This window comes from Phacochoerus africanus, chromosome 8 (assembly GCF_016906955.1).
Source record: "Phacochoerus africanus isolate WHEZ1 chromosome 8, ROS_Pafr_v1, whole genome shotgun sequence".
Taxonomy (NCBI): domain Eukaryota; kingdom Metazoa; phylum Chordata; class Mammalia; order Artiodactyla; family Suidae; genus Phacochoerus; species Phacochoerus africanus.
The window spans coordinates 19,042,339-19,067,749 of NC_062551.1; the positions used below are offsets into that span (position 1 = coordinate 19,042,339).

Genomic DNA, 25,411 nt, shown 5'->3' on the forward strand with positions numbered 1-25,411 from the left:
TGTTTTTTTGGATATATACCCAGAAGTGAAACTTGTGGACCACATTGTAATTCTATTTTTAATTTTTCGAGGAACTGCCATCATTTTACATTTCTACAAGCAATGTACTATGTTCCAGTTTCTCTGTATCTTTGTTATTTTCTGTTTTTTTGTTTTTGGGTTTTTTTTTTTAATAGTAGCTGTTCTAATGGGTATGAGATGATACCTCATCGTGGTCTTGGTTTGCATTTCCTTAATGATTAGTGATGTTGCATATCTTTTTTTTTTTTTTTGGTCTTTTTAGGAGCACCCCCCCCCCCCCGCCCCCCCGCCCCATGGCATATGGAGGTTCCCAGGCTAGGGGTCCAATCAGAGCTGTAGCCACCAGCCTACACCACAGCCACAGCAACTCAGGATCCGTACCTCATCTGTGACCTACACCACAGCTCATGGCAATGCCTTAACCCATTGAGCAAGGCCAGGGATCGAACCCAAGTCCTCAGGGATACTAGTCAGTTTCATTAACCGCTGAACCATGACAGGAACTCCTCCTGCATATCTTTTTTGTATGCTTGTTCACTATATATCTTTTTTGGGGAGATGCTTATTCAAGTCTTTTGCACATTTTTAATGAGGTTTTTTTTTTGTTGTCAATTTGTAGATGTTCCTTACATATTCTGGATGTTAAACCCTTATCAGACAAATGATTTGCAAATATCTTCTCCCATTTCCTAGGTTTCCTATTGATCTAGATTAACACAATCTATTGTGTCCTTTCACCCACAGGAGTTTTTTATTTTGATGTAATCCAATTTATCTATTTTTAATTTTGTTGCCTGTGCTTTTGGTGTCACATCCAGAAAATCTTTTCCAAATCCAATGTTGTGAGCTTTCATCCTATTTTTGCTTTCAAGAGTTTTATAGTTTTAGGTCTTACACTTAGCAACATTGAATTAATTTTCATATGTGGTGTAAGGTAAGGATTCAGCTTCATTCTTTTGCCTGTGAATAGTCAGTTTTCTCAACAACATTTGTTGAAGAGACTGTCCTTTCTGCCATTGAAAGGTTTTGGCATGCTTGTTGAAAATTATTTGACCATAAAAGTGATGGTTTAGGAGTTCCCATTGTGGCTCAGCAGGTTAAGAACCCAACTAGCATCCATGAGGACCCAGCTTTGTTCCCTGGCCTTGCTCAGTGGCTTAAGGATCTGGAGTTGCCACAAGCTGTGGTGTAGGTTGCTGACTCAGCTCAGATCTGGCATGGCTGTGGCTGTGGTGTAGGCTGGCAGCTGCAGCTCCGATTTTGACCCCTAGCCTGGGAAGCTCCACATGCTGTGGGTGTGGACCTAAAAAAAAAACACCCCCCCAAAACCAAAACCAAAACCAAAACAAAAAGTGATAGTTTATTTCTGAGATATTTTATTCCATTGGTCTACATGTCTGTCTTTATGCCAGAACCACATTATTTTGTGTTTTGATTACTATAACTTTATAATAAGTTTTGAAATCAAGAAGTGTGAGACTTCCAACTTTTTTTTTTTTTTTTTGCTTTTTAGGGCCATACTGCGGCATATGGAGGTTCCCAGGCTAGGGGTTGAACTGGAGCTGTAGCCACCAGCCTACGCTGCAGCCACAGCGACCAACACCAGATCCAAGCCATGTCTGTGACCTACACCACAGCTCACGGCAATGCCAGATGTTTAACCCACTGAGCAAGGCCAGGGGTCAAACCTGCATCCTCATGGTTATTAGTTTGATTCATTTCTGCTGCGCCACAATGGGAACTCTCTGGGTTTTTTTGCTTTTTGTGTTTTTTTTTTTTGGCTGCGCCTATAGCATATGGAATCTGCCAGGCCAGGAACTGAACCCGCGCCACAGCAGTGACCCAAGCCGCTGCAGTGACAATGCTAGATCCTTAACCCACTAGGCTACCAGGGAACTCCTGTTGTCACTTATCTTTTAAAATCTTTCTTTCTTTCCAGAGAAGGGGTATGGACCCATGCTGCAGATATGGCACCCCTGGGGCAGTGACTCCCTGGAGCTCAGAATAGAAGAGTGGAAAGCAGGGTCCCTTATCCTTCTTGGTTCCTCCTGCAGGATCCTTTCCTCAACCAGGCAGCTGTGGACCATAGGAGCGATCTTTTTTTTTTGTCTTTTTGCCATTTCTTGGGCTGCTCCCGTGGCATATGGAGGTTCCCAGGCTAGGGGTCTAATCGGAACTGTAGCCGCCGGCCTACACCAGAGCCACAGCAACGCTGGATCCAAGCCGTGTCTGCGACCCACACCACAGCTCACGGCAACGTAGGATCATTAACCCACTGAGCAAGGGCAGGGATCGAACTCACAACCTCATGGTTCCTAGTTGGATTTGTTAACCACTGCGCCACGACGGGAACTCCACATAGGAGCAGTCTTAATCTAGGTCATCCTCCTACCTGAAGACTTCTGGGGAATTCCAGATGTTCTTAGCTCTTCCTCTGTTTCTCTGTAGTCCTTCCTCTGTGGCCAGATGACCAGGCATGAGGGAAAAATTAAAAGAAAATGAGGGTGAGGAGGCACTGTGGAAAAAACCTTGGGTTTGGGGATGTACTTTCGTGGGTTTTCTTCATTCCTCCATCCACACCATTCCTACTCTTTTCTGCTTCCCTCTTCTGATGCCATGTCCTCTCATAGTTTCAGCCACCACCTCTTGTCTGGGGACTGTGTATTGGGGTTTCCCTGGACCAGGTGTGTCACCTCTCCAGCTCAGACCTTCTCCATCTGTGAAATGAGCAGTGGCCGTTCATGCCCTTTAACTCCAAAGGGCAGTTGTGAGGATCATTTGGAGCAGAGAATGAACAAGTCTTTGATTTCCCAACAACATGACAGTGGCAGGCGCTACGAATGCCCATTTCAGAGGTGGAGCCTGAGCATGAGGTTTGGTAGCCAAGCTATGCTGCCAGTTAGCAATGGCATCATGCCAAGTCCCAGTCTCAGGGTATAGCCACACTAGTCATACCCTACAGGCTTTAAAGTACTTACTGTTTTTATGGAACACTGAAACACCAAACTGGAAACCCACAAACCATGTCAAATGGCAGAAGAGATAAATGGAATGTTAGAATTGTTTGCTTTTCTAAGGGATTTCTTCCCAGAAAAAAGCAATTGTGGTTTTACAGTGGGACTCGCCCTTTGAATCCAGGCCAGACTGGAACATGGCCCTCATTTAGGAGGATGAATCATCTTTCTACCTGATCACCAGAAGCCCTGGGAGGACTTCCATTAATAAAGAGCCAAAGACTGGCTGGCTCTTCATTAACCTGTTTCCTCTTCTTGGGTACTCAGGTAGATAGTTTCTCAATCTTCCTTGTACTTAAGTGAGGCCATGTGTCTGAATTTTGGTCAGTGGAGTGTGAGCAGAGCTGATTTCCCCCAGTTTCCAGAGCTGGACCGTAAAAGCCTCCCGTGCTTGATGCCCTGCTCTATTTTCCCTTCCTGGGCTTCCTACAGAAGAGCTCAGTAATCTGTTAACAACAGTAGAGCCACAGATGGAAGGAGCCTGGGTCCCTGCATCATCACTTGGAGAAGAGCTGCTCATTAATCAGGAACACCCATTTTGGACTTTTATGTGGTGAGAAATCAATTCTTATCATGTCTGATCCAGCATATAACTTGGGGCCTGTTTGTTACAGCATCTAGTGTTCTATCATGTAAAACATGTTAGTTTACCTTATTCCAATGGTTTTTTTTTTAAAGCACAAAAGGTATTTTATATCCTTCATGTGTTTAACAATTTCTCTGTCCCAGGCGCACCAAAATTATTTTCTTAAGCTTCTGTCAATACCTTTGAAATACAACATGCTCCAGAGCTTCATCTCCTCTTCCCCTCTCTGAAGTGGATCTTCTTATGAATCTGCCACCACAGGGAATTCCAAAGGAATCTTTGGAATCAGAAAGTGGGAGTGGAGAGACTAAGATGAGGGGAATTGGAGAGATAGCAAGTATAGACTATTCTTTTGAGTTTTACTATAGAGGAGCACTCTTTGGAGGTGGATGTGGGATGTGGGGTCAAGGTGCTGATTTTTAATTTTTTTTTCTTTTGTCTTTTTGGGGCTGTAGCCGCAGCATATGCAGTTTTCCAGGCTAGGGGTCTAATTAGAGCTGTAGCTGCCAGCCTACACCATAGCCACAGCAAGGCAGGATCCAAACTGCGTCTGCAACCTCATGGCAATGCCAGATCCCCAACCTGCCAGGCAAGGCCAGGGGTCAAACCTACGTCCTCATGGATGCTAGTTGGGTTCGTTAACCACTGAGCCATGACGGGAACTCCCAGGTGCTGTTTTCTTTTTCTTTTCTTTTCTTTTTTTTTGGCTTTTTGCCTTTTTGAGGGCCACTCCCGTGGCATATGGAGGTTCTCAGGCTAGGGGTCTAATCAGAGCTGCAGTCCCCAGCCTATGCCAGAGCCACAGCAACGCGGGATCCGAGCTGCATCTGCAACCTATTCCACAGCTCACACCAATGCCGGATCCTTAACCCCCTGAGCAAGGCCAGGAATCAAACCCGCACAGTGGTTAACAAATTCCTAGTTGGATTTGTTAACCACTGTGCCACGACAGGAACTCTCTTTTTTCTTAAGATGAGAGAAATAACAGTCTGTTACATGAATATGAGAATGATACAGCAGAGAGGGGGAGGTTGTTGATACAGGGAAGAGAATCGAGGAATAATGTCCTCAGGTAGGAGAGAGTATTAGAAGCAAGGAAGATGCATGTCCATGGGTAGATGCTGTAGCTGCAGGTGGATGTGTTCTTCTGATAACTTTTCTCAGGGAAATAGGAATCAGGGCCATCAATTGAAAGTGAAGGTCAGGGAGGAGGGGTCGAAGGTTTGAGTGGAGAGAAGAAAGAATGAAATAGTCTGAGTGAATGGGAAAATGAACAAGCCAGAAAAATATTGCAGTACTTTTGGGCAGAACAAAAGGACCACAAGAGATTAGTGATCTTGAATTTTTAGTTAGCATAACTGGATGCTTATCCCCACCATGTTCAGCTGCACTGGTGCAGGTGCAGTGAGTGGAGAGTTGGGCTCCCCCCAGTCACAGTTTTATCAGAAGGTAGCAAGAATGCGTGTTGGAGTTATTTGGGCAAGAGAATTGAGGGTATAGGTAAATGATGCTTTTAACGAAAGACCAAGGAAACTGAGTTGAGTAAGGAGAGAAGTAAGGACCTGAGAGGGGAGCAAGGAAAAGGGATAGGGTTAGTTTAGGTGCAGTGGAAGGACTGTTGGAATTGGATATTCAAGACAAAGAGCTGATGATGAATGATAGCAGTTGAAGAGTGGGGCGTGTGACATTGAGATTACGCAACTGCAGTTACTGGTAATGATGTGATCAAGGGTGTGACCTTAGGAGTGAGAGGCAGAGGTGGGTGGAGGATACGCCTAGTGGATCAGGGGTCGTGGAACTGACAAGCTGGTTGTAAAAATCACCATGGCTGTGACAGCATCATGCTAGAGGGAATGACTCTGAGTTGGGAGTTAAAATTGTCCTTGAGGGAGGGGGAGTGACAGGGGGTATACATGGCTGCAATAAGGGATGAGTAATGGATGGGAGGGTCTGATGATAGGATGTCAAAGGATCTGGGGGTTTTAAGGAGAAGAGAAGAATAACTGGCTTGGAAGTAGCTATGAAGAGCAAAGAAGATGCCTATCAAATCCCAGCCCAGTGGTATGACAGCTCTGAGGGAGAGAGCAGCCACCACTAAGCAGGCTGCAGGGACAGTAGGGTCCTTGGGGGAGAACCCAGATTAGAGCAAAAGCATGAGCAAGAAGATGAAGGGAACAGGAAGACCCAGGCAAGGATGTTCAGTCATTACAGAACTCTTGGTAATAGTCAACATCTGGAAACAACCTAAATGTCCACTGCCAGGGGAATGGATAAATAAACAATAGGTTAGTTCAAAGTAGAATTTGCTTTATACAGTAGTGAAAATGAATGTACTAGATCCATATGGATCAACATGGAAAAAAAGCTTATAAACATAAGCTTGAGTGAAATAAGCAAGTTGTAAAAGGTTATGTTAAGTATGATGCTACTTAGGTAAAATATTAAGACCCACAAAACAGTGCTATATTATATTGATAAGGTTATAAAAGGAGAATGACATCTTTGGAAAGGACCTCCAGCAGCTTCAGAGTGATGATTTTGTGGTTACTCATGGAGAAGAGGGAGGGGAAATGGGTGCGGGGAGGACTAAGGTAGCTTTGGCTGCATTAAAAATAGTTTCTTCTTCTTCTTCCTCTTTTTCTTCTCTTTCTCCCTCTTTTGGTCTTTTTAGGGCTGTGCCCACGGCATGTGGAAATTCCCAGGCTAGGGGTCAAACCAGAGCTGTAGCTGTGGGCCTATGCCACAGCCATAGCAATGCCAAATCTGAGCCATGTCTGCAACCTACGCCATACCTCATGGCAATGCTGGATCCTTAACCCACTTAGCAAGGCCAGGAATCCAACCCTCATCCTCAATGGATACTAGTTGGGTTCATTACAACTGAGCCACCAAGGAAACTCCTAAAATATTTTACTTCTTAATGAAAAAAAAAGACGAAACAAAATATGATGAAGTATATAACCTGCCATTATCTAGGTTGTGAATTTCCAGATTTATTTAAATTTTCTTTATATTTGAAAGATTTCATTTGAAAATTAAAAAAAAAAAAGGCCTTGAGGGGGTTATTATGAGGAATGGTAATCAAGACGGTGTAGTACTGGCACAGGGACAGACACACAGATCAATGGAATAGAATTGAGAGTCCAGAAATGAAATCGTACATTTAGGGGGAACTGATTTTTTACAAGGGTGCCAAGATAATTCAATGGAGTCTTTTCAACCAGTAATGCTGGGACTGGATAGCCACATGTGAAAGAATGAAGTTAGAGCTCTACCTCACATCATCTACAAAATCAATCTCAAATGAATCAATGACTGAAATGAGAACTAAAAGTATAAAACTGTTAGAAGTGAACATAAGGATAAATCTTCATGCCCTTGAATTAGGCAATGATTCTTAGAAACGACACCTAAGGCAAAAGTAATCAAAGAAACAATAGATAGGTTGGATGTCATCAAAATTAAAATTTTTCTGTTCCAAAGGACACTATCAAAGTGAAAAGACAGCCAAAGAATGGAGAAAATAAGGATGGAATATCAAGATACAAAAAAACAGTTACCGTTCAACAGCAAAAACACAAACAACCCAGTTTAAAAATATTGGGGAACTGGTGTTGTCATTGTTGTGACTCGGGTTTGATCCCTGGACCAGGAACTTCTACATGCTGTGGGCACAGCCAAAAAAAAGGAAAAATACAAACGGTCAATATGCACATAAGATGTTCTACGTCATTAGTTATTAGGAAAATGTGAATCAAAACCACCATGACATACCACTTTACACCTACCACGATGGCTATAATCAAAAGGGCAGACTGTAGCAAGAGTTGGCAAAAAAATTGAAAAATTGGAACCCTCGTACGTTGTTGGTGGGGATGTAAAATGGGTAGATCCTCACTGGAAACAGTCTGGCAGTTTCTCAAAAAGTTAACCATAGACTCGTCATAGACCCAGAAGTTCTATGCCTACTTATATGCCCCAAAGAGTTGAAAACGTACGCTCATTAAAAAGCCTGTACACAGATGTTTATAGCAACGTTACTCGTAACAGCCAAATGTAGAAACAGCTTGGATGGACATCAGTGAATAAATGGATAAGCAGAATATGGTATATCCATGAGAAAATAATATTCAGCCATAAAAAGAGTGAAATATTGGAGTTCCTGTTGTGGCTCAGTGGTGACGAACCCAACTAGTATCCATGAGGATGTGGGTTTGATCCCTGGCTCCGCTCAGTGGGTTGAGGATCCCGGCATGGCTCTGAGCTCTAGTGTAGGTTGCAGATGCAGCTCGGATTCTGCATTGTTGTGGCTGTAGTGTAGGCTGGCAGCTGCAGCTCCGATTCGACCCCTAGCCTGGGGGCTTCCATGTGCTCTGGGTGCGGCCCTAAGAAAAAGAGTAAAGTACTGATACATGGCACAACATGAATGAACCTCAAAAACTTAGGCTAAGTGAGAGAAAGACACAAAACCCCACCTATTTCAGGATTCCATTTGTATGAAATATTCACAAAAGGCAAATTTACAGAGACAGAAAGTAGACTAGTGATTCTGAGGAGCTGGGGAGAGGGGGAAATGGAGAGTGACTAATGGGTACTGAGTTTCTTTTTGGGGTGACAAAAATATTTTGGAAGTGGAGATTAGAAATGGATATACACCTTGTGAATCTATTAAAAACCACTGAGGAGTTCCTGCTGCAGCTCAGTGGGTTAATGATCTGGCTTGTATCTGTGGAGGCATGGGTTCGATCCCCAGCACAGTGGATTAAGGATCCAGCGTGAATGCAGCTATGGCTGCAGATTGGATTCAATCCCTGGCCTGGGATTTTTCATTTCCCAGGTATGGCCAACACAGAAAAACAAGCACTGAATTATATATTCCCTTTACTTTTTAAACTCTTTTTTTAGATTAGAGTATAGTTGATTTACAGTGTTGTACCACTTTCTGCTGTACAGCAAGGTGACCGAGTCATACATATATATATATATTCTTTTTCTAATATCATCCCCCATCATGTTCTATCCCAAGAGATTAGACATAGTTCGCTGCAGTGTATAGTAGGACCTCATTGCCCATCCATTCTAAATGTAATAGTTTGCCTCTACCACCCCCAAACTCCGAGGCCATCCTTCTCCGTCCTCTTCCCCCTCGGCAACTGCAAGTCCATTCTCTACGTCTGTTTCTGTTTTGTAGTTAGATTCATTTGTGCCGTATTTTAGATCCACAGTATATATTCCCTTTAGAAGGATAAATTTCCTAGTATGTGAATTATATCTCAATTAAAAAGCAAAAGACCTAAGATCAAACCCAGATTCCCTCCACGTGGCCCCAGCAGATGGCTTCCATTCTCTGAGCCTTGATTTGAGGGGACTTAACAGAAACTCAGTCTGCACCTGCCTAAGATGGACTCTCAGTCCATCTAATGGGCCTTGTTACTCTCACTGATACCTTTATTCCCAGTCTGACCATGACTGCAGCAGCGATGGTTAGGGTGCAGCTGGGCTCTGGCATCAGATCTGAGTGCAATTTTGGGGCCACCACGCACTGGCTGTGGAAGTGTTCTAGGTCTCAGTTTGCTAATCTGAGGAATGGGGATAATGATGGTGACTCGGGGGGGGGGGAGATGACGAGGTAGTGAGTGTCACATACAAGACACAATACATGTAGCACTCACTAAGTACAGTGGGCTGCTGTCTTCTCCTTCTCCGACTCCCTTCATCTTCTTCTCCTTCTTCTCCCCCTTCCCTCCCCTCCCCCTCTTTCTTTTTGATATTGTTGTTATAGTGTTTGTCGTCGTGGCCAGTTAGTCCTAAAGTCTTACTTCTTTCTCCCCACCCTTCTCTCTCTGTGACAATTTCCCACTTGCCTCACAGTCCCCTTGTCTGGCGCATGTGGTGGTTTGGACTCAGCAGCCTCCGGGCTGGGCTTTTGACTTTTCCTCACGAAGGTCCATGTGTGCCAGCCTGCCTCCGCAGAACCTTATATAAATGTGCTCACCCTTCCTTCCAGTTTGTGGGACGAGTTGTGGTGCCCATCTCTCAGTCAAGTAGAGGAACGGGGGGGAGCCCCCCACCTTAGGTGGGGCTCCAAGATGCTTAGAAATCAGGGTCCTGGGGAGCCCCACGTGGAGTCCTCTCCTGAGCTCTCTGTCTCCGATGAAAAGAGGAAGCGCCAAGGCAGCTGCTTGGGGCAGGGACTTTCTCTTTGGGTCTCAGTGGAAGCAAAAGCCGAGACACTCTACTTCTAGGAATTTATAAGTCTTGTAAATCTGCTCAAGGAAGCTTATGTTGTGTGAATGCACAAGACTGGAAAAACCCCAAATGTCCATTAATAAGGGGACCAGCTGTATGTATTTTGGTAGCTGCACACAGTGGAAAACCAGACAACCATTGGAAAGAACAAGGCCGATCTAGATTACTGATAGGGACTTTTCCAAGATGCAGTTTAGGTGAAAAATGCAAAGTAAAAAACAGTATATTTTTTAATGCTGTCCTCCTCTCACACTCCCTCCCTTCCTTCTTCCTTTCTTCTATTTCTTTCAAAGGGACTGTCTTTATAAATGTGCTTGGATGTGCATAGACGGTTTCTAAAGGACAAACAAGAACTCATTTAGCCTGTTTGCCTCTGAGGGAGGGAAATGAAATGAGGCAGAGAAGTCAGAGGTGAGAGAATTAATTACCTTTCAGCCTACCCTTCTTTTTTAAAACTTTATCTTTTTTTAATAAGTCAGTCATGCTCATGTAAAAAAATTTCAAATCATGCAGAACTGCATTTGGTGGAAAGTCTTTCCTCCATCTACTGCCCTGTTTTCCTCCTTGGGAGCAACTAATGTCATCAATTATTTATATATCTTTCTAGATATAAGCTATGCATTTGTGTAAATACACATTTATATGTAATTATGTGTGTATGTATTTATATGTATGTGTGTGTGTGTGTGTATATATATTTATTTATTTCATGGCCACACCCACAGCTTGTGGACATTCCCAGGCCCAGGGATTGAATCCGAGCCACAGCTGCAATTTACACCACAACTGCAACAATGCCGGATTCTTTAACCCACTGTGTCCGCCCTGGGATTGAACCCAAGCCTTCTCGGCAACCCAAGCCACTGCAGTTGGATTCTTAACCCACTCTGCCACCTCAAGCACTCCTGTAATTATGTATGTTTTTGTAGAGGTTAAAAACATATATAACATAAACCCTATCTTTTTAATTTTTTGGCTCTGCCCTTTACACATGGAATTCCTGGGTCTGGGATTGGACCCAAGCCACAGTGACAACAAAGGATCCTTAACGCACTGTGCCACCAGGGAACTCCTCATCTAAACAATTGTAAAGTGAATAGTTCAGTGGTATTACGTATACTCATATTGTTATGCTGCCGTCTCCACATCCCCTCTCTAGAATGTTTCCATCTTCCCAAAGTGAAAGTCTGTCCCATCAAACAATAACTCTCCATTCCTTCCTTCCCAGCCCCTGGCAATCACCTTTCTACTTTTTTGTCTCTAAGAATCTACATACCTCATATGAGTATGGAACTCATACTTGGTTCCCTCATATATGTGGAACCATAGAGTATTTTTCTTTTGGGTACTGGCTTATTTCACTTAGCAGAATGTCCTCAGAGTTCATCCATGTTGTAACATGTGTCAGAATTTCCTTTTTGAAGGTGAATAGTATTCCATCGTAGTATATATATACTACATTTTGTTTATCCAGTCATCTGTTGATGGACATTTGAGTCGTTTCCACCTTTATGTGTTTTTTTTTATAAACAAAAATAAATGAACTTAAACAAAGAAGTTTGGGGGAAAGAGGATTTGACCTGGAGCTTCCCATGCATTGCCGGCATTGTAGGAGGACAGAAGGATGGGCCAGCATCAACCTCCCAACACGAGGAAAGAAAACATCCCCTTTATCAGCCACACCTTCAGCCCCAAGAGAAATTCCCCTTTCCATTGAGACCTGATCCCCTCAACCTTGAGTGGCAACTCCGGGATCCTTCAACATGCGTACCTGCTTCTTCTCCTGTACCAGGGAGGCCAAGGGCCCTGGGGGAGCAAAAGCCAGGGCTGCAGGTGTGGCTCATCCTCTTTCCAAGCCCCAGAGGAATGGGGTCCTGGGTTGCAGAGGCTGAGCCGGCATGAAGAGCTTGGGGCCTGCTGAGTCCCTGGGGATGCTGGTGCTCTCCATGGGGGAACCCCTGAGCCCACCTCCTGGAGGGGCCTGGCCCTGAATAAGAAAACCCCGAGTTCAGAAGAAGAGCAAGCAGACCAATTTTCTCTCTTACTCACAGTCCTCCAGTGACAGCCCATTTTTCACAAGATGACTTCCACATTTTAAAAATGTTTCTTTTCTCTTCATGTTTTTGTTGTGAAATACTTTAAATGTTCAGGAACGTTGTTAGACCAGTTCCACCATCATCAGCATATCTACCACCTCACTGCAACATTATTAACATCTTGCCATGTTTTGTTTATTTATTTATTTATTTTGCTGCAACCACAGCATGCAGAAGTTTCCAAGCCAGGGATCAGACCTGCCCCACAGCAATGACAACACCGGATCCTTAATCCGATAGGCCTCCAGGGAACTCCCAACATCTTGCCATGTTTGTTTTGTCCCTCCCTTTCTCTCTCTGGGATAGAAGACACATATAAACATGCATGCACACAACAAACATGTGTGCATACACACATAAACACATTATAAACATATATACAATAATATATACATATATGCACATACACATGCATACACACATATCTATGTATATAAAAATCTATATATATATATATATATATATATACGTCTCTATATACACACGGACATACCCGTACACACATATATGCATTTCCTCTGAACCTGCACTCGTTGAAAGTAGGGTCATCATGAACTTCACTCTTAAATACTTCAAGTGCATCTCTTAGAACAAAGACATTCTCCTATATACCTTTAAAGTCTTTTATACCTAAGAAAATCAGCAGTAAAGCCCAATATAATCCAGTATTTAAATTCCCCAAAGGAGTTCCTTCCTGTTGTGGCTCAGTGATTTACGAACCTGACTAGTATCCATGAGGATGCGGGTTTGATCTCTTGCCTCGCTCAGTGGTTAAGGATCCGGCATTGCCGTGAGCTGTGCTGTAGGTTGCAGAGACACCTTGGAATCGAAGTTGCTGTGGCTGTGGTGTAGGCCGGCAGCTACAGCTCCATTTCAACCCCTAGCCTGGGAATCTCCATATGCTGTGAGTGCGACCCTAAAAAAAAAAAAATTGCATTTCCCTGATGACATATGATGTGGAGTACCTTTTCATATGCTTTTATTTTTAATTGGTAAAATATGTATTACATAAAATGTACTATCTTAAGTATTTTTTACGTGTGCAGTCTGGTGGCATTAAATACATTCCCATTGTTGTGCAACCATCACCAACTACCCATCTCCAGAAGTCTCCTATCTTTCCAAATTGAAATTATGTACGCATTAAACACTAACTCTCCATCGCCTCTTCCCTCCAGCCCCTGGCAGCCACCATTGTGCTTGCTGTCTCTATGAGCCTGACTCCTCTAGAAACCTCATAGAAGTAGAATCATGCAGTACATTTGTCCATCTGTGACTGGTTTGGGGTAACACCTTCTGACAAGAGGCCTTCCCTGGTGATGCTGTGTGCCTCCAATGCATATCCGTCAGGAGTTTCAAAGGAATCGCAGCTGAATAGGCCCTGCCTGCCCCTGCCTGCCTGCCTACCCCACCTGGCTGCCCTCTGCCCTCTGCCCCCCAGCCCAGCTGCTCAGCTCTGTCACCTTTTCCACTTGCCCTTCACTCCCTGGCAGTTTTCGTAGTATCTTCTGAATGTCAGCTTGCCTGTCACCCCTCAAAAAGACCTTTCCTGTCTCCCCAAACCTGCTTCCCCATAATCACTGTTTGGATCTGATTCATTTCTTTACGGCCCTCACCACAGCCTAACATTACCTTGTTTGGTATTTTTTGCCTGTTTATTGTCTGTCTCCAAGGTAAACTCCACGAAAGCAGAGACCTGTCCCCTGCTATGTCCCTGGATCCTGGTGGTGTACCTTGTGTGTGGCAGGCATTTGTATTAGCCTTTTCGTGCTGCTATAACAATTACTTGGTGGATTAAAACAACACAAATATATTGTCTTACAGTTCAGGAGATCAGAAGTCCTAAGTCAGTCTCAGTGGACTAAAATTGAGGTATTGGCAGGGTTGTGTTCCTTCTGGAAGCTCCAAGAGAGAATCTCTTTCCTTGCCTTTTCCGCCTTCTTGTGGTTGCCTGCATTCCTGGGCTCATGGTGTCACATCATGTGAACTTCCTGCTTCTGCCATCCTATCTCCTATCTGAGTCTGACCCCGTCACTGCCCACCTCTTATAATGGCCCTGTAATTGCATTGGGTCTATCCAGATAATCCAGGAAATCTCCCTGTTTTAAGATCCTTGACTTAAACATATCTGCAAAGTCCTTTTTACCATGAAAGGTCACATATTCACAAGTTTTGGGAATTAGATGTAGACATATTGGGAGTGGTGGTGGTTATTCATTATCCTGTCTCCCAAGGACTCGATGGATATTTGTTGAAGAATGAGTGGATGGTCCCTTTACAAATGGAGTGCTGAGTCCTGAACTCCAGGATGCGTCAGCCACTTACCACCAAGCCCCCTCTTCTCTGAGCTTAGATTTCCTCCTCAAATTAGATGTGTTCTGAGCACCCCCTTATACCTCACTCTTGGTAGACCCTGGGAATGCCAGACAAATAATTGGAGACCCCTGCCTTCCAAGAGCTTGGAGTTTGGCTTCTGGGAGGAGCCTGAGAAAGAGAAAATCTGACATAGTCTGCTCAGGTGCATGTTCTAGGTCACCCTGGAGAATTTTCAAGTCCTGAGGGGGTTTGCTTACCTAGAGGATGACATTTCAAAAGGCTCTTGGTACATGAGTAGGAGTTTATGCGGTAGAGAAGTAGAAAGGGCATTCATGGCCAGGGATGGACCACAGGCCTCTTTGAGGAACTATGAGGTAGGTGGGGTGATTCCTCAGGGGAAGAGACCTGGGTGGGGGGCATGTCTGGAAAGGAAGCCATAATCAGGAGCACGGGTTTAAGGGGCCACAGCAGGGTTTTGAAGCAGGAGAGAGGTATGTGCAGCTTTGAATTTGGGCCACTCATTCTGGCTGCTACTGTGTGGAGAGGGGATGAGGGGCTCGCATCTGAACCTGAGGTGGAAGTGGCCTGGCCTGGGCAGGACAGTGTGGGTGGAGATAAGGGAAGCCATGCGGGAGAGATTTAGGAAGTGGAGTTGGTGGGACATGGCAGTAGATTGAGAAGGGCATAGGGGAGGAAGCGTGTGGGGACAGCTGGGAAGGAGGAACAGTCCAGATGGAAGTGCGTGGAAGTTGTTGCGTGAACATGAGCTGGCCCTCGGTGAGACTTTGTGAGAAGTCCTAGGAGACGCTAGTGATGGGGGAGAGAAGTGAACCCTTTGAAGACACATCGGGGATGAAGGTCACCAAGGGCACGAGATGGGCCTCAGTTCCAGGTGTGGCTTTGGGGCTGCTCAGCTCCTGTCTGCATTCTCACCTGATTTACAAACAGTGTGAAGATGTCTCCCCCATCTCTAGCTGGGCAAACTGGGTCGCAGAGATGATCCAGTGACATGGCTCAGGCCACAGAGCCAGCAGACCCTGGGAGCACAGGCCTCCAAGAGACCCAGGTCAGGGGGATTTTGCAGGTCTCTTGGGACCCAGAGGGGAGGTCAGGGCGGGGGTCCCCTCTGAGTAGTTCCTGGCCACAGAGAATTTCCTTCTGTTTGGAGGAAGTGGGAGTTCTTCTTTCGTAATATGAATGTCAGAGATTCTGGGCTCACCGGTGACTAAGAGTGTCTGAGGCTTGTGGGTAGAGCAAGCGCTTAAATACCAGACCTTCTTGTCCTTGGACGACTGTAGACACCTGGTTCAGACACTCAGGACAGGAACATGGCAAGCCTGCAGACCCCGCTCCTGGCTGCCCTCGTCCTCCTTGCTATGATACTTCAAGCAACTGAGGCAGGTGAGGTTGGGAAGAGGGAGGCTTCTCTGTGGACGTCAAGGTCAGACACTGGGGTATCTTCCTCATGTGATGAAAAGAGCACTGAACTGAGAAGACCCCAATCTGCCGCTGGCTCTTGCACCAGTTCCGTTGCCTCTGTGGGCTTCATTTTATTTTTTTTATTGTATGTGTTAATGTGTGTGTGTGTGTGTGTGTGTGTGTGTGTGTGTGTGTGTGTGTGTTTCTATATGGGCCTGATCTTATACATCTGTTAGACGGGTAGTCTTGACAGCTTGGAGTCTAGGGTCTGCCTCAGCTGGGTTGCCGGTCATGGTGAGCACAGCCCAGGGTCCCCTACTCCAGAGAACTGAAGGATAGGGCCCTTGCAGTGTGGAGGAGGAGCCACTGAAGGGGGCCAGCTGGGGTGGGTAAAGGCAGGAGCAGGGGGAAGGGATATTCCCTTGGAAAGCTGGGCCTGCCTCCTCACCACCCCATGTTTGCTCCAGAACCTGCCCTTACCACTGGGTTCCTGACTTTTCTTTCTCTCCCGATGTACACTCTTCTGCCCTATGTGGGCAGGAAATGAGGGCTGGACTGGAAGTCAGGCAGCGAAGAGCAATGATTGCTCAGTTATTGGAATTCCTGAGTGCTTTCCCTACATTAAAGGCCCTACTTTAATGAGGAGTAGATACTATATTAGATACTAATATTACTCCCTGGGTCCGAGAAGGAAACCAGGCCTCAGAGGTGTTAGGTCATTCACGGTAGAGTAGGACTAGAACCCGGGTCTGCATTGACCGGTCTCTGCCTGAGCCCTTGCCCTGACTGTCCAGGGTCATGCTGTGTGATATGGGCAAACCCTCCCCCCTCTCTAGACCTCAACCTCACCATTTGCACCATGGAGGGGATTGGAGGAGAGGTGAGCTGAGGAGAACGTCTTGAATCACATGGGAAATTCTTCAAAATGTGCATCTGATTCAGCAGGGCTGGGACCAGGTGCTGAGCTTTTCTGACAAGAAAAAAAGCTAGAAAGGTAGTGCTGCTGGTGCTGGTCCATGAACTTCACCTCAAATAACAAGGTTCTAAGGCTCCTTCCCATTCAGAATCTCTAGGCCCCATTTACAAGCTTAGGGCATTGCTGATGCCTGATCATTCTGAATACCTCGCCCTTGAACTGACCAACCCAGGGTCAGATTTGGGCCCTTAGTGGCTTCTCAGAGGCCCCAAGAGTATAGACTTTGGGGGCCCAAATCCTCTGGACACCCACCTTACACGTGAAAACAGAAAAGCTGGGTCAGTGGTTAGGGCTGAAGGACACCAGCCTGCGACCCCTCTGAGCACCCCTCCCTCCCTGCCAGGGCCCTACGGCGCCAATGTGGAGGACAGCGTCTGCTGCCGGGACTACATCCGCCACCCCCTGCCCCTGCGTGTGGTGAAGTATTACTACTGGACTTCAGACTCCTGCCGGAGGCCTGGCGTGGTGTGAGTAGGGAGGTGGCAAGGCAAGGCCTTGGAGAGCCTGATGAGTGTGGCCCAGGAAGGCCCACATGCACGTGGGTGGGCTGGTCCCAGGGATGGAGGAATGCAACTGTCATATGTATTCCAGCACTTGGCTGGAATAGAGGGCTCAGCTGAGGTGTAGGTGTACCAGGAAAAAAATTATATGGTCATCTACTAAATATTACTTGCCATTTACTGTGTGCCGGGCAACATGCCAGGTTCAGAAGAGGCCAAGGGTGCCATTCCACATGGGCATAGCTAGGTAGGTATGGAACGTAGGGCTCAGGGTAGAGGCAATATATCTGATGCCGCTGTCAGCAAAGATGCTCCCATCAGAAGCATCTTGGATCCTCCCCGATGCCCTGCGAGGTGGTTATTGGAGGCAGCCCCTTCTTAACAGGAGATTATTAAGAGCTGACACTAAGTGTTTCCTCTGGGCCAGGCACTGTGCTGAGCATGACTGTTTAATTCACACAATGATCCTACAAAGAGGTGCGATGATTCCATTTTACAAGTGGAGAAACAGGCTGGGGGGAGGCAGAGCACAAGGGAGGGGATCACGGTGGTTCAAAGTTGCCCAGGCTGGAACCTGGACTTCTGGGTCCCTGTTCAGTGCTTTCTCGTAAGGTTCCTATTCTCCTTTGCTGGTTTCTCTCAGTTTCTTTGCTTCCTTTCCCCTGGTCTTGGGCCTGCACCCGCCTCTGCCCCCAGCTGGGTGCCTGGGCCTGTCCTTTCTGGGGCAGCCCCTCCGGCTGCCGCTTCAGCTCCTCAGAGCTGGCTGCCCGCCTAATCATGCACTGGGGATGTTTGGGCCTGGGGACTCATGATCCCCTTTGCGACTCTGTCATCCTTTCACCTTCGTCTTCCTCATTCAACTTCTGTCCCTGAGATACCTGAGCACAGATGGGTCTGTGGGGGAATAGCAAAGAAGGCTGAAGTGGGAAGCTTGCCCAGGGTTCTGGTCACTGCAACTCTGTGCCTCATTTTCCCCATCAGTATAACGGGAGTGATCACTTTCATTTATTTTTATTTATCAGATATAGAGTGCTTGCTCAGTGCTGGGCACTGTTATAAACACTTTAAAAATATTAATTCATTTAATCCTTCAAATAACCTTATGTAGTAGGTACCATTACAGCCTCCTTTATAAGGGGAGAAAATCAGCACAGAGAGGTTATGGGGCCCCTTGAGCTTCACAGGGCACAAGAATAGTAAGTGGAAGGTAGTATGTGCCTGGCACATAGTAGATGCTCAGTAAGAGAGAGCACACATGTGATTATTGGATCTTGAGGCCCAAGGGACTCTAGAACGAATGAGACAATGAATGGGAAGGTCAAGGCTCAGAGAGGGGCTGAGCCCTGTCCACTGTCACATAGCAGCCCAGGCAGGCTGCTCATGCTGTCAAGATCAACTATGCTTTGCTGTCTTCTTTGTTCTTTCTGTCCATGGGGTGGGGGCAGATCAGGGGAGTAAGGGTCTCTGCAGACATACTCTTGAGAGGCAGGAAGGGAGTCTCGGGCTGGAGGATGTCTCTGATCACCGACCAGCTTTGGCTGAGGCAGGTCACCCCAAGGGCCTGGCCTGGTGTTTGTGGAAGCTTGGGCAAAAGTGGAAACCTAAGGAGTTCTGTTGTGGCTCAGTAGGTTAAGAACCCGATTAGTATCCATGAGGTTGTGGATTTGATCCTTGGCCTCCCTCAGTGGGTTAAAGGATCCACTGTTGCTGTGGCTGTGGTGTAGGCCAGCAGCTGCAGCTCTGATTGGACCTCTAGCCTGGGAACTTCCTCCATATGCCAAGATTTCGGCCCTAAACCAAAAAAGGTAGAAACCGTAGCCTACAAGTGCTGTGTGATCTTGGGCCAGTGGTCACTCCTCCTCTCTGTGCTCAGGTATCTCAGAGGGGCCTGGATGGGGATGTTCTCCGAAGGTCCCCAAGAGCCCAATTCATATCGAGCACGATGAGTCAGGTCTTACCAGCTCTGGCACTTGGGCAAGTTGCTCTACCTCACTGGGCTTCACTTTCATCAGCTATTAAATAGATAAAATAATAGAGGTTCATAGGGTTGTTTCAAAGATTTACTAAGAAAATCAATGTTAGGGAGTTCTTGTCATGGCTCAGTGGTAACGAATGCAACTAAGAGTACCCATGAGGGTGCAGCGTTGCTGTGCTGTGGCTGTGGTGTAGGCCGGCAGCTGTAGCTCTGGTTCGGCCCCTAGCCTTGGAAGTTCCATATGCTGCAGGGGGGCCCTAAAAAGACAAAAAAAAAAAAAAAAGGAAAAGGAAAAGAAAATGTTAAAAGTTTAGGCCAGCTCCTGGCACAATTATATAGCATCTACTCTCTGCTGTGTGCTGTTCTGAGCATTCCACTTGATATTAGCTCATCAAATCTTCATCAAATTCCTATGGAGTTGGACCACAATTATCATGCCCATTTTACAGATGTAGAGAAGGACAGTCCTAGAGAAGGACTTGCTGATAAATAGCGGAGGTAGAGTTTTAATCCAGATAAGCTGGCTCCAAAATTCATTGGCCACTACCCAGTACTCTCTCCCAAGGCAATGTCAGCAATGATTATGAGACTCTTGGTTATTTTATTCCTTGGCCTGACGGGGCAGTGCTGAGGCTGAAGGTATGGGAAGTCCTTGCTGCTTATCTTCCCCTCTCCTCAAGAAATGTGTTAGCGTACAGCAGGTGACTCATAAATGCTAAGTTTCTGAGGCAGGACTTGGCATCCATGCTGCATGGTAATGCTGCCTCGTTGTCTCCCCACTGTTTCCACTTTCTAGCCTGCTAACCTTGAGGGACCGAGAGATCTGTGCTGACCCCAGACTGCCCTGGGTGAAGAAGATTCTCCAGAGGCTGGACCAATGAGGCAGGCCCTGCCCTGATGACCGTGGCCTTGGATCCTCCAGGAAGGCTCACGGAGCCCTACCTCCCTGCTGTTACAGCTGCTCCCTGACACAAGCCTATGCCAACAACTCTCAGTGATCCCTGTGGCTGTCACCCTGAGTTAAGTCTCCAACTGTCACTCTCATCTCCCCTCTTATCCTTCCAATCCATCCTCTGTAACCCCCCCTCCCCCACCTCCCAGGCAGAGGGTCCACAATCCTGGTCAGTCATTCCCCTGCTTAAAATCCTTCCAAGGCTCCCCATTGCCCTAGGCCAAGGTCCGAGCTCCTCCAGGTCTGGGTCTCATCCCCAGCCCTGCCTCATTTCCCTTCATGCAGTTGGACTCCGGCTTCCTGTTCTCCAAACACACGTCACACATTTTTACTTCTTGCTCTTTTTCAGGCTGCTACTGACACCCAGAATGTCTCCCCATCATCTACATACGTCCGACCCCATCAGGCCCCCAGGGCATCACTCAGCCTAGGCAGCCAGTGATCGAGATTCACTTTGTAGACTTCCCTTGGTCCTCTGCCCACTTTTAACAGCCCTGATCACAGCCAGCCCGGGATTCTCAGGTCTGGGGAGCTTGTCCTCCAGCCCCATTGGTTGGGCCAAGATCCATACCTGGGATCCTTTGTCTCCCACTGTCCAGCACGCTCAGGGCCTGGATCAGAATCAGGGCTCAGTAAGAAGCTGCAGACTGATAAAAGTAAAGTCCCTCTTCCACCTTCCCAAAGCCCTCACACATCAATACAGACTCGGGGTCATCTAGAGAAGAGCTGGCAGGGTCCTCAGTTTTGCCAAGATCCACCTTTATTTCCCATTTTACCTATGTGTCAGGTCTCTTTAACCCTCTCGCTTCCCTCCGGTTTTTACTGCTCCTCCAACAGGCCTGACCTCTTCAGAATCCCCCACTTTCCCTTCCTCTTTCCCCAAATAGCTGCTAACTAAATTCATGCTATGGTGTGAATGACTACCCTTGGCTCCCTGGTATTACAAGTTCTATTTATCTTTGTATATGAAAAGGAGGCAAATACTTAAAAGGCCGCATGAATGACTGGAAGAATTTTACGAACTGTGTGGGAGGGGGACAAGATGGAGCTTTCCTGGCCCTTGAAGTGAATATGTGGGGTATAGTTAAGTGAAAGAGCCTTGGATTAAGGACAGGGATTTAGAATTTATCTGCACCTCTCTGGGGACAACAGATTCCCCAAGTATCTGTGCTTGTTCCTTTCTGAGAGAGCCCGGTGCAGCTTGGCAGGGTGGTTGTTGCTGTATGACCCGGAGGGGACTGTTTGACCTCTCTGAACCTCACCTGAGAATGAGAATACCCACCTTATGCAGTTGCCGTGGGGCTCATGTTCAAGTCACAAGGAATGTGGCTTTGCCAGCCCTAAAACTCAGTGCTTCCAGTGCTTGTGTCCCCGTGCAGGCTAAGGTCATCTGCCCACCACAGGCACTGAAAGTGTTAACCTGCCCACTGCCCATGCACAGCGCCTTCCAGTGTTCTGGGTTCTCCCTCCACTCCTGTCCTGCCCTTGACCCTGCCCTTGCCCTTGCCCCTCAGGCCTTCTGGAAAATAAATCCTCTACAACAGTGTCTGCTTTGTTCCTTGGCATGTGCTGGTCCCTGTGAGGTGGGGCACGGGGCCCCTGTCCCCCTCTCTCTCAGTTGGGAAGCCCTTGACATTGACATGTGAGCTGGCTTGCCCAAGGTCACCCTGTGAGAGGGTGGGGAGCCCCACCCAGACATGAGAACCTTGGAAGTGGCAGAGCAGGTGCCAACATGGAACCCCAGACATTTGTCCCCCCTGCCCCAACCCGGGACCACTGATCAGGAGAAGCTGATGAAATCATTCATTCAGGCCTCACGTGTAGAGCTTTTGAATTCATAACTGAACCTCAACCTTCCCCCTTCAAGGGTGGACGTGCAAGCAGAGGAGAATGTGTTAGTCAGGAAATGCTACTTCCTGCAACAAACACTCCCAAATCTCAGTGGCTCGACTCCAAAAAAGATTTTTTCTTCTCACATGAAGTCTGATTGGGCATTCCTGGCCTGTGGGTGACCTTCCATCCATGAGGTCATTCAAGGACATAGCCTCCTTCCTTCTCATGGCCCCGCCCTTCTCCAGGACCAGAGCTCCTATCCGTCATTCAGCAGACAGGGAAAGAGAATGGATGCCTGTGTGAGGGCTTTATGCACTAGCCAGAAAGAGGGGCTCATGGTTTCTGCCCACGTGCCATTGGCAGAACTTGGTCACATGACCACCCTGGCCGCAGGGGTTACTGGGAAGTACCGCCAAGCTGTATGAAGAGGAGGAAGAGGGGGTGGGTTTGAGGAGCACCTGGTCCATATGGTGCTGAACTTCTTTAGGCCCTTAGATGGGCCTGCTTTCCCGGAGTTCCTAGACACAGCTCGCTCTGCCAGAACAACAGCAAGAAAGGACTCCTCTGCCCTCAGTGAATACTCATTTTTTTCCTCAGTAAACACCATTCCCTGGACACCTCGGCATAAGTGGCCTTTGCTCCCTTTCAGATCTGGCTCTCACAGAGGGATTTCTAGGGCTGAAGTTCCAGACACCCAGAACATTGTCTAAGAGGCGTGAAAGGACATCATGAAGGGTACATGTCATGGATTCAGACAGACATAGAAACTAACTGGCTGTGTGTCTGGAACAAGTTGTTTGGTCCTTCTGAGTCTCAGTTTCTCCATCTTTGAACAGCGGACAGTAAAAGCCCTTGGTGCATGTGGTTGTGAGAATCTGATGAGATAAGAAGGTGCAGACAGCCCAGTTACAAAATGAGCAAAGAATTGGATGGACAGTTCTCCAAAGAAGATATTTAACTAGTTAATAAGCACATTGTTGGGGGGGGGCAATATTTGCCACTTCAAAATATGTCTCTGGCATGAGGATTAATTTAGGCTGATTATTATTATTATTATTATTATTATTATTGATTGCACCATTGGCATTCAGAATTTCCCAGGCCACGGGTTGAACCCAAGCCACAGCAGTGACAACGCCAGATCCTTAACCACTAGGTCACCAGGAAACTCCTAGGCTGATTATTTTTAATAGAAGACTCAGGAAGCTTTTCTTGTTGCCTTCCCCTTAAGTGCCTGAAAGAATTTTGATAAAGGTCTGGTCACAGAAATAGAACTATCACCAGAGATACCTGCAAAGAATATGGGGCTAAGGATGGTGGGGAGACTCGGCAGGGTCTAGAGGTCAGGGTCCACTCTGTGTCTCATTGTCTCTGCATGACCCAGCAAACATTTATTTACCAAACATTTGCATTTTCATCTCCCCATGAACTATCTTCCTCCCCTTTGAAATCCCAAACCAACATCCTCTTTTGTCTTTAGTCGAGGATGGTATTTAATGTGAGGGCTTCAGCTATTTTGGCAAGTTACGCAGTTTTCCTGTGTCTCTCCTGTGTATGCTATTAAATATTTGTTTAGGGAGTTCCCATCCTGGCTCAGAGGAAATGAATCTGACTAGTATCCATGATGACACAGGTTTGATCCCTGGCCTTGCTCATTGGGTTAAGGATCCGGCATTGCCGTGAGCTGTGGTATAGATCACAGACTTGGCTCAGATCTGGCGTTGCTGTGGCTGTGATGTAGGCCGGTGGCTACAGCTCAGATTCGACCCCTAGCCTGGGAACCTCCATATGCTGTGAGTGTGGCCCTAAAAAACGCAAACAAAGAAACAAAAAAAAACAACAAAAAACATTTGTTAGGTTTTCTTCTGTTAATCCATCACATGTCAGTTTAATTCTTAGACCAGTTAGAAGAATATAAAGGGTAGAGGAAAATTTCTTCCTCTCCAACAACATGGAAAAATGCTGAACATCACTAATCACAGGAGAAATGCAAATCAAAACCACAATGAAACAACAACTTCTTACTCATTAAGATGGTTATTATTATTATTTTTGCTTTTTGGGGCCGCACCCGAAGCATATGGAGGTTCCCAGGCTAGGGGTCGAATCAGAGCTACAGCTGCCACCCTACGCCACAGCCACAGCAATGCGGGATCCCAGCCACCTCTGTGACCTACATCACAGCTCATGGCAACGTGGGATCCTTAACCCACTGAGCAAGGCCAGGCATCGAACCCCCAACCTCATGGTTCCTAGTCAGATTCGTTACCACTATGCCATGACAGGAACTCCAAGATGGTTATTATTACAAAAATTAAGTTGGTGAGGATGTGGGGAATTTGCAACTCTCGTACACTGGTGATAAGAGTGTAAAATGGTGCAGCTGCTGTAGAAAACAGTATGGCTTTTCCTCAAAAAATTAAACATAGAACTACCACAGGATCCAGGAATCTCACTTCTGGGCATACACACAAAAGAATTGAAAGCAGGAACTGGAATAGGTATTTATATACCCATGTTCATTGCAGCATTTTCTGAGATGGACAAAAAGTGGAAACAGCCCAAATATGTGTCGACAGATGAATGGTTAAGCAAAATGTGATCTATCCACACAATGCGATGTGATTCAACCTTAAAAGGGAGGAAATTCTGACCCCTGCTACAACATGGATGAGCTTCGAAGACATCATGGTGAGTAGAACAAGCCAGTCGCAAGAGACAAATACACACTACTCCTCAAGGAGTCAAAGTCATGGAAACACAAAGCAGACTTTATTGTTATTATTCAACGGGTCCAGAGTTTCAGTTTTGCAAGATGAATATGTTCTGGAGATGACTGGTGGCGATGGTGGCACAGCAATGTGAAGGTACTTAATGCCACTGAACTGAATACTTAGAAATGGTTATAATGTTAATTTTTACGTGATGTATGTGTTTCCACTGTAAATAAGAGGGTATGGTCAGAAATGTGGAAATGTGGTAAGAAGAATTGCCAAGTGCGTGTGGGCAACCCTCCTTATTGGTCAGAAAAGGTGAGCTGGGCAGGGAAGGCTGTGCTGTAAGAGCCCTGGAGATGACCAGCTCACTGGCCACCCCCTTCTTCCTACCATCCTGCGGCCCCACAGGAGTGCGCTGTTCTCCCCACCTTGTACCCCATAGTTGTTTCTGTTCTGCTTCTGGTGCTGGGGGAATCCCTCATGTTCCACAAGAATGACGCAGGTCCCCTGCTCTCTGGGGCACCCATGCAAGGTCCCAGTTATCTGTGGGACTGCAGAGATGTGGGCACAGATACTCCCATCCCTACTACCCAACAGATTCTGAGAAAACCCTATTTCCTGCTTGCCTAGTACTGTTCAGAAGCTTCCCACCTCTCCTTTGTCCCCAAACAGCATCCATTTTCCTCACTCCAGCTTCAAAGTGTCCAGCTGCAGCCTCCCTGCCCACTCCTTCCTCAGAGCCGATGGCTTTGGACTG

The 25,411-nt window shown here is 46.6% G+C and overlaps 1 protein-coding gene across 1 annotated transcript; it reads left to right on the forward strand.

Moving 5' to 3' along the window:
* Nucleotides 1–15,513: 15,513 nt before the first annotated feature.
* Nucleotides 15,514–21,650, forward strand: CCL22 (C-C motif chemokine ligand 22). The gene is made up of 3 exons (XM_047793035.1): nt 15,514–15,683; nt 17,021–17,144; nt 19,949–21,650. The coding sequence occupies exons 1-3, from the start codon at nt 15,611–15,613 to the stop codon at nt 20,031–20,033; spliced, it is 282 nt and encodes a 93-aa protein (XP_047648991.1). The 5' UTR covers nt 15,514–15,610; the 3' UTR covers nt 20,034–21,650.
* Nucleotides 21,651–25,411: the final 3,761 nt, after the last annotated feature.

Bases quoted from the DNA above. Each gene is read 5' to 3' on its own strand.
- CCL22 (XM_047793035.1), top strand. From the start codon at position 15,611: ATGGCAAGCCTGCAGACCCCGCTCCTGGCTGCCCTCGTCCTCCTTGCT. The intron at 15,684-17,020 runs GTGAGGTTGGGA...CCTCCCTGCCAG, and splicing joins ACTTCAAGCAACTGAGGCAG to GGCCCTACGGCGCCAATGTG. The intron at 17,145-19,948 runs GTGAGTAGGGAG...TCCACTTTCTAG, and splicing joins TGCCGGAGGCCTGGCGTGGT to CCTGCTAACCTTGAGGGACC.